We start from the raw sequence: 8,690 nt of genomic DNA on the forward strand, positions 1-8,690 counted from the left end.
TGGTAGTTTAAGGTGTCGTAGATGTGTTGTTGTGGTAGTTTAAGGTGTCGTAGACGTGTTGTTGTGGTAGTTTAAGGTGTCGTAGACGTGTTGTTGTGGTAGTTTAAGCTGTCGTAGATGTGTTGTTGTGGTAGTTTAAGGTGTCGTAGACGTGTTGTTGTGGTAGTTTAAGGTGTCGTAGACGTGTTGTTGTGGTAGTTTAAGGTGTCGTAGACGTGTTGTTGTGGTAGTTTAAGGTGTCGAGGACGTGTTGTTGTGGTAGTTTAAGGTGTCGTAGACGTGTTGTGGTAGTTTAAGGTGTCGTAGACGTGTTGTTGTGGTAGTTTAAGGTGTCGTAGACGTGTTGTTGTGGTAGTTTAAGGTGTCGTAGACGTGTTGTTGTGGTAGTTTAAGGTGTCGTAGACGTGTTGTGGTAGTTTAAGGTGTCGTAGACGTGTTGTTGTGGTAGTTTAAGGTGTCGTGTATGTGTTGTTGTGGTAGTTTAAGCTGTCGTAGACGTGTTGTTGTGGTAGTTTAAGGTGTCATAGACGTGTTGTGGTAGTTTAAGGTGTCGTAGATGTGTTGTTGTGGTAGTTTAAGGTGTCGTAGACATGTTGTTGTGGTAGTTTAAGGTGTCATAGACGTGTTGTGGTAGTTTAAGGTGTCGTAGACGTGTTGTTGTGGTAGTTTAAGGTGTCGTAGACGTGTTGTTGTGGTAGTTTAAGGTGTCGTAGACGTGTTGTTGTGGTAGTTTAAGGTGTCGTAGACATGTGTTGTGGTAGTTTAAGGTGTCGTAGACGTGTTGTTGTGGTAGTTTAAGGTGTCGTAGACGTGTTGTTGTGGTAGTTTAAGGTGTCGTAGACGTGTTCCTGTAATGAGCTGCAACCGCAAGCAGGAAGCTGTGACAGGTTAAATGAATGTGGGCAGTGATGATATTCTTCATATCCTTCATATATATTAAGTCTGTATCTTCACAATCAAACTGACTCAACTTGTCATCATCATGTGTAATTTAAGCTATTGTTAGTGGAAATAAGTTTATTAATGTTCTTAGGTAAAGTTTTGAGGTACTTTACTTTTTTTGAAATAAAAGAAAATAGGGGGATATTGTAAACTTCTATTTTCTGACATATTGGGAACACCTCAGACCTGATTTTGTTTATTTCCATAAATTAATGAATTCACAATATAGAATAGATCAGCTACTAGTTTATACATTTTTTGTTTGTTTTGTGATTCTGTCTCTTTTTTACTATTTATCCTATGTATTACACTTTTTTAGAAATAAGGTCTCTCTATTATGAGTTCCTTTAATTTTGTTGCTTTAAATATATTTATCTAAGATAACTTAGAACTATCCCAACTTTATTTATACACTGTTATATTTAGTAAACGTGCAGATTGAAGCAAACGCATATAAATAACATATAAAGTATGATAGTCACACAAATTCCCCCCCCATAGACTCATAGTGACACCGCTCTGAGTCTCGTGTCTGTTTTCTGACGACTGGTCGGCTCAGGATTGCAGCATCGAGGCTCCGCCCCCTTCGCCGGATGAGACAACGCACCGAGCCCGAGACTAGCGGACCGGGAGTCGGTCAGAGTCCTCAGCGCGGCGCCGGAAAGTTCTCGAGCCTGAACCGGGTCGCAGCAGAACCGAGTCCGGGAGGGTCCGACTGGATCTACACACGCAGCGGATTAAGAACCTTTTATTTTAAACTCGGACGGGACGGGCGGAAGGACTCGGGTGGACTCGGCTTTGTTCGCTTCGGCTCCGGATACTCACACACACACGCACACAAAATAGTTTAGTTTTTATGATATTTTTTAAAAAAGCGTTTAATTATTTTTTATTCTTCAGTTTTTCCACGTTGAGTTTCATTTCACTTTAGAAGAAGACGAATAAACGGAACTCACAGCTGACTGACGACACGTTGCGCAACCCAGACAATCATAATACAACGAGACAAAGACGTCATCGCGGACTCCAGCGCTCCCAGGAGCAGAGCTGCTGGTCCCAGTCCGAGGGGAAATCTTTTGTGTGTGTTATTTTATGTTTTGGAAAACTTCTGGTGAGACCATCCGCTCCCCTCGACTGGGTTTCTGCTGATTCTACTGGTTTCCTGTTGACCTGCAGTCCCAACCGGTCCAGAAGGTAAGAAACCGACCTGAGATCAGCGCTGGGAGAAGTACTACGATGTAGCTGCAATAAATTAAACTAATCAAAGGTCGTTCATTCAAGTAAACAAATTAAAAGTATCTTTAAAGTATAACCAGCTCTCAATATGCATAACTACCTCTTTCAGTGTTACATTTATATTTATTGATTACTTTTACTGATGCATTAGCTAATAAAAGGCATTATTAAAAGGTGCAGCCCACTTTAACACATTATTGTAGTTCTTTGTTTCTTCTGCATCATATAAGTTAGTTTTATTGTGATTGTTAAATATTTATCTAAACTAAACGTAGCCGTGTAGAACAGGGGAGTGTGTGAGTAAAGTACAAATACCTGAGTTAATGAAACTCAGAATGGTCTTCATCATCAGAGGATGAGTGTGCTCAGTTGTCACGGAGACGGGTCTGTTGACACTGGCTCTCCGGAGCCTCTTTTTTTTTTACGGGTTTGATTTTTTTGCGTGTTGGCAAAGTTGAAGGTCCTGGAAACGACTCTAAAAAGATGAAGAATAAACTTTGATGCTTCACCGAGAACACAAACAAAGAAAAGTCAGGACAGATACTCAGATTAAAGGGTTGAGAGCTATAAATATATAAATATGAATATAAAAATCACTTGTGACCATTTGTGAGGGTCCGATCAGTGATCAATCCATAAATCATCAGGCACCAATGAAGAAGACAAACAGCTGCAGGAACAATATGAATAAATAGAAAATATTATCAAAAAGTTACATGTATGAAAGTGAGTTTTAGTGTTGAAAAAGTCAATTAATCAATAGTCAGTAACATTAATTATAAGCGATAAAACAGTAAATTTACCAGCAACAACGTCGATAATCAATGACTTTAACTTATTTCCTTGAAGCAATTATTGCTTAAAATGATGAAAATTACAGCTTCTCAAATGTGAGGATTTGTGTTTTTAAACCTTGTGAACCAAATTTCGGGGGATTTTGGACCTTTTGAAGACGTCACCTTGGATTTGGTGAGACACTTTGACTATATTTAACATTCTTTTTTGTGATTAAACGAGGGAAATAATTTCGAGCGGCGGACGGAGACACGTGGCCGGAGGTTAAGGCCAAATGTGACTTTACGTGTTTTCAGTTCATACATTCCGATTCCAGAAGTGAGAGAACCCCGTCGTCATGACGACAACGACTCATACTTTCTGAACACTGAAGTTAACGAGCGTTGTGCGTTTTCGGTCGGATCTCCGGTTGTGAAAGTGCAGCCGATGACACAAACGGCAGATTCACTGCGAGTGTGTGTGTGTGTGTGTGTGTGTGTGTCGGGATGACGTTGCCGCGGTGATGCCGTGACTCATGTTGTCAGAGTGAAAGCAGCGTTGGCCAACAGCAGGTTGCCACACAGCGTCGCCGCGGTGACCGCAGGCTCTGCAAAAACTTTCTGGAACACACACACACACACAGAGTGTGGAACAATATAAATAAATAGAAAATATTATCAAAAAGTTACATGTATGAAAGTGAGTTTTAGTGTTGAAAAAGTCAATTAATCAATAAAGTCAGTAACATTAATTATAAGCGATAAAACAGTAAATTTACCAGCAACAACGTCGATAATCAATGACTTTAACTTAACACTCATAATATTTTCTATTTATTTATATTGTTCCACACTGTGTGTGTGTGTGTGTGTGATAGGTGTTGACTGTATTTAAAGCTGTTTAAACTATAAACTGTTGTGCTCTGATGCAACGATCTGAAAGCTGCGGCGTCTGTCAGCTTACAGGAAGTTGCATCATGAAGCCTATAGACACACGTTAGCATGTGAGACGTGATGCGAGCACGACTGACTGTATACAAGTGAAAGAGGAGCGCTAAGTGTGTGTGTGTGTGTGTGTGTGTGGGGGGGGGGAGGTGTACAGGGTCTCCAACCACTGCTTGTTTACGTTAAAGTTGCTTGAAGTGATGATCCTGAGGATTTATATTTGAAGTTAAGTCACGGTCTGTAAATATAAACGAGGGATGCGTTCACTGGACGGGTCTCTGGTGTTGACCCGTGGACTTCAAGGACTTTAAACCAAATTTCCATGACCAAGTGCGTACATGAAAAAGTGAGAACATTTTGTATTTAAACTAACAATAAGAATTCTATATCTACCCTGAGATGACTCAAATGAATGAGAGACAATGGTTTATCATAAAAGAATAAACATTCATGTCTTCTCAGTTACGGTGCGTTCACTTGCAGCGCGAAGAATTAGTGTTGCGAGTTTGAAGAGCGTACGCCGGCTTATAGTTTGAGCGTCATTCTTTTAAAAGCATATTAATTATTTAAAACTCGTATGAATAGATCACATTTTGTGCCTTTTTTTCCTCCCCAGGACTTTTCCAGGCCTGGAAATAACCATTTACAGATTCCAGGATTTTTCCATGTTTTCCACGACCGTACGAACCCTGAATAAAGCTGTAAGGAATCTGATGATGTCACTTGTCTCGTCCAATCACAGATGAGCGTGGGCGTGACCGCGGCTCGGTCTCAGCTGTGTCTGAAGAGGCTATTGGACGAGCCCCAGGACATCGTGAAATGTAAAGTGGCTCGCCTGGAGGCGGACCCTCCCACAACCAGCCTGTCCCACTGCCTCAGGCCCAGAAGCCCCGCCCCCAAGTCCAACGAGAGCCAATCCCCATCCAGAGTGGGATCGTACTTCCTGTTCGGACGCTGCGAGGGGGAAAAGAGTTACAGGGCCGAGCACGCGCACACGAAGGAGCAATACACCTGCCAGGTAGAGTTACCGTGACTCCTAAAGCGAAAATACTACCGGGAATATTTATACTGCTAATACTAAAAATACCAGATATGGAAATACAACTTATACTTCCGATACCAGTCGTAGTAGTATTGGTAATACTGCTGTAGAAACTCCTCAAATACATACCGTGTTGCCATAACCGTGTTGCCGTGGTTACAGGTACTTCCTCTCCGTGGTTACCAAGAGCGGTTGGCTGCCTACGCTCGCATCGGTCACCACGACAACGTCTGCGGCCTGCTGGACGTGGTGGTCGGCCGGGACAGCGTGTACGTCTTCCTGCCCGGTCACCACGGCGACATGCACGCGTACGTGCGGAGCAGGAAGCGTCTCGCCGAGGAGGAGGCGGGGCTTCTGTTCGCCCAGATGCTGGACGCCGTGCTGCACTGCCATCGCCACGGAGTCGTGCTGCGAGACCTGAAGCTGCGCAGGTTCGTCTTCCTCGACAAACACAGGTGAGACAGAGCACTCCGATACTACTACTGCACACACACACACACACACACACACACACACACACACACACACACACACACACACACACACACACACACACACACACACACACACACACACACACACACACACACACACACACACACACACACACACACACACACACAGACTCTCACACACACAGACTCACACACACACACAGAGACTCTCACACACACACACACAGAGACTCTCACACACACACAGACTCACACACACAGACTCTCACACACACACACACAGACTCTCACACACACACACAGACTCTCACACACACACAGACTCTCACACACACACAGACTCTCACACACACACACTCTCACACACACAGACTCACACACACACACACAGACTCTCACACACACACACAGACTCTCACACACACACAGACTCTCACACACACAGACTCTCACACACACAGACTCTCACACACACACAGACTCACACACACACACACACACAGACTCTCACACACACAGACTCTCACACACACTCTCACACACAGACTCACGCACACAGACTCACGCACACACACACACACACAGACTCACACACACACACACAGAGACTCTGACACACACACACACACTCTCACACACACACACACACACACACACAGAGACTCTCACACACACACACACACACACACACACTCTCACACACACACAGACACACACACACACAGACTCACACACACACACACAGAGACTCTCACACACACACACACACACACACACACACACACACAGAGACTCTCACACACACACACTACTGCTAAAAACTACTCATACTTCTAAAAATACTAATACTGACTCCTCTAATCTAATTCTACCACTTAAAATACTTCATATTCTGCTCATATGTCTGAACATACCAATGCAAATTCCTGTGATACCGCATGACTTAAAATACTTCTGACAATTATACTTCCAAAGTCTGACAATATTACCACCAGTAATACTCCTCATGACTATGAAACCAACACTGGTAATAATACTGCTTCCATCAGCAGTATTGGTGGAAGCGGCAGGATAATTAGTCGTATCGGCGACGTACAGATAACTAGTAATACCTCAAATACTTCTAACACCAGTCCTACAGACACTGATGCATTGTGGGTCTTTCCGCAGGACGCGTCTCGCTCTGCTCGGATTGGACGACTGCGTCCTCCTGCACGGCGACCGCGACGACGACTCCCTGACGGACCGACACGGCTGCCCCGCCTACGTCAGCCCCGAGCTGCTGACCGACGGGACGCGGTCCTACTCGGGCCGCGCGGCGGACATCTGGAGCGTGGGCGTGTCTCTGTACACCATGCTGATTGGACGATACCCGTTCCAGGACACGCGGCCCGCCGCGCTGTTCGCCAAGATCCGCCGCGGCGCCTTCGCCGTGCCTCGCTGGCTGTCGCCGCAGGCCCGGTGTCTGATCGGCTGCATGCTGCGGAGGTCGCCCGCGGAGAGGCTGACGGCGGCGGAGCTGCCGATGCACCCGTGGCTGAGCGGGCCGCGCGCCTCCGGCAGGACGCAGCACGCCGCGCGCAGAACGCCGGCGAGTCCGCGGGAGGACGGCGAGCAGGTGGTGCCCGCGTGGACCGAGAAACACTGACGCACGCCGGTACCTCTTTGTCCCGTCGGCCCCTCGGTAAACGTTCACCTCCTGGAGTCTGAACCCGTCGACGACCTTCAGACGACCTTCGGGCACCGTTACTCAAACCAGACGCGCGTTCTTCCCCCGCGATGACGAGACGCCGTGAAACACTGACTATCAATGTGTGATATGGATGACGGAGAATTTGCTGACACCCCCTCCCAAAAAAAAGACAGAATTTTAGAGACATTTCCAACTAACAATGACGACAACGGGGCTTTGGAGAAAGAAATTAGATGTTTTGGCTCGACTGAAATGTTCATTAGATCTGATAACTAAAAAAAACACTAAAATGTTTCATGAACTAAGAATTTCACCAAAAAAAGTTAACAGATTCAACTAAAATGCCCAAACTTAGTCGACTAAACTTGACTGAAATAAACCTCACCACAACTAACATTGGTCCTCACAAAGATAGAGCACACACACACACACACACACACACACAGATTACTTGATCAGACCATCAGGTGCCTTCCTCTCGCTGCGTCTCCATTCAAGCTCCGACAACTTCACACCAGAACCAGCGGTGGGTTCAGGTGCTGTTCGTAAAGTGGAGAATTTCCCAGTTCCCCTTCAACAGAATTAGATCCCAGCGTTTCACTACAGACTCATTAACATCCTGCAGGGGAGATTTTGATTGGACCACCAGCAGAAGACTGAATACACAGTTGTTTAGAAGAGTGGACTTTGAAGGAGGCGGAGCCTAACATGGGACACAGCTCCTTTAAGTCAGTGTTTACACTTCCTGTCCGCTCGCTAGTATTATCAGAGAAGGATCGGTCAGTGGTGGAAAGTGATCACTCTGGATATGTGTGTCGTGTCTTTATCTCAGGATCGTCACTTCATAAAAAATAAAAAAAGGACGACTGGTTTTCAAATATGTTCATTAAGGCAATAAAAATAATAATAAATAATGACTGGATCAACCTTTGTGATCCTAAAAAAACATAACCTGCTATTTCTGAGAAACATCGAAATTAATTATCAGGAGAAAAGGACCTGAGATAATCTCCGATGTGTTGAATCGAAATAAGAAAATAACGAAGTGTTGATCTGGAGTTTCTTCAGGCGGTCCGACGCCGTCTGAGGAACGTGTCCCTCAGTGACAGCTGGAGAACAAATAAAGATGTTTCACACACTCTTCTGGTCATGAACCGGTTTTTTGGGGGGGGGGGTTTAATATTGTGTTAATTCCCAGAGCCTCCAACCCCAGACAGGACGCGCCCAGTCAACACAGCATCTCACCGTGTGCAAACTTCTCTGCAGCCCGTCTGTCTGGAGCTGTTAGAGGTTCGTGTGAAAGCGTCTGTTAGGTTGTAATAGTTTATTTTGATAACATGTGCAGAGGTCTTATGCTTTAAATTAATACATATAGAACTAGAACGGGCACTCGGTAGAGCGCATACCTTCGCATATCACAAGATTGGGCATTGAATTATTAACATTTTGGCATTAGTTGCATGCCAATTGGATAAAAATTAACCGCGCTATGGTAAAAAGATGTTGACCTTTTCATGACCTTGACCTTTGACCCGATCGATCCCAAAATCTAATCAAATGGTCCCCGGATAATAACCAATCATCCCACCAAATTTCATGCGATT

The 8,690-nt window shown here is 44.9% G+C and overlaps 2 protein-coding genes across 3 annotated transcripts in view; one reads left to right on the forward strand and one right to left on the reverse strand.

Annotated features, from left to right (window-relative positions):
* Positions 1 to 8,690, reverse strand: part of pnp4a (purine nucleoside phosphorylase 4a) — a 32,842-nt gene that overhangs the window by 22,799 nt on the left and 1,353 nt on the right. The window lies entirely within an intron of this gene.
* On the forward strand, positions 1,565 to 8,225 carry trib3 (tribbles pseudokinase 3). The gene is made up of 4 exons (XM_056437148.1): positions 1,565 to 2,136; positions 4,639 to 4,914; positions 5,101 to 5,393; positions 6,564 to 8,225. Exons 2-4 carry the CDS (start codon positions 4,639 to 4,641, stop codon positions 7,039 to 7,041), a joined length of 1,047 nt encoding a protein of 348 aa, XP_056293123.1. The 5' UTR covers positions 1,565 to 2,136; the 3' UTR covers positions 7,042 to 8,225.

Source organism: Pseudoliparis swirei, chromosome 18, assembly GCF_029220125.1.
Source record: "Pseudoliparis swirei isolate HS2019 ecotype Mariana Trench chromosome 18, NWPU_hadal_v1, whole genome shotgun sequence".
Classification (NCBI taxonomy): domain Eukaryota; kingdom Metazoa; phylum Chordata; class Actinopteri; order Perciformes; family Liparidae; genus Pseudoliparis; species Pseudoliparis swirei.

What these genes read in the sequence shown, in the direction of transcription:
- trib3 (XM_056437148.1), top strand. Translation starts at nt 4,639, where the DNA reads ATGAGCGTGGGCGTGACCGCGGCTCGGTCTCAGCTGTGTCTGAAGAGG. An exon ending in AGGAGCAATACACCTGCCAG is followed by an intron (nt 4,915 to 5,100) that starts GTAGAGTTACCG and finishes CCGTGGTTACAG; the next exon opens with GTACTTCCTCTCCGTGGTTA. An exon ending in GTCTTCCTCGACAAACACAG is followed by an intron (nt 5,394 to 6,563) that starts GTGAGACAGAGC and finishes GTCTTTCCGCAG; the next exon opens with GACGCGTCTCGCTCTGCTCG.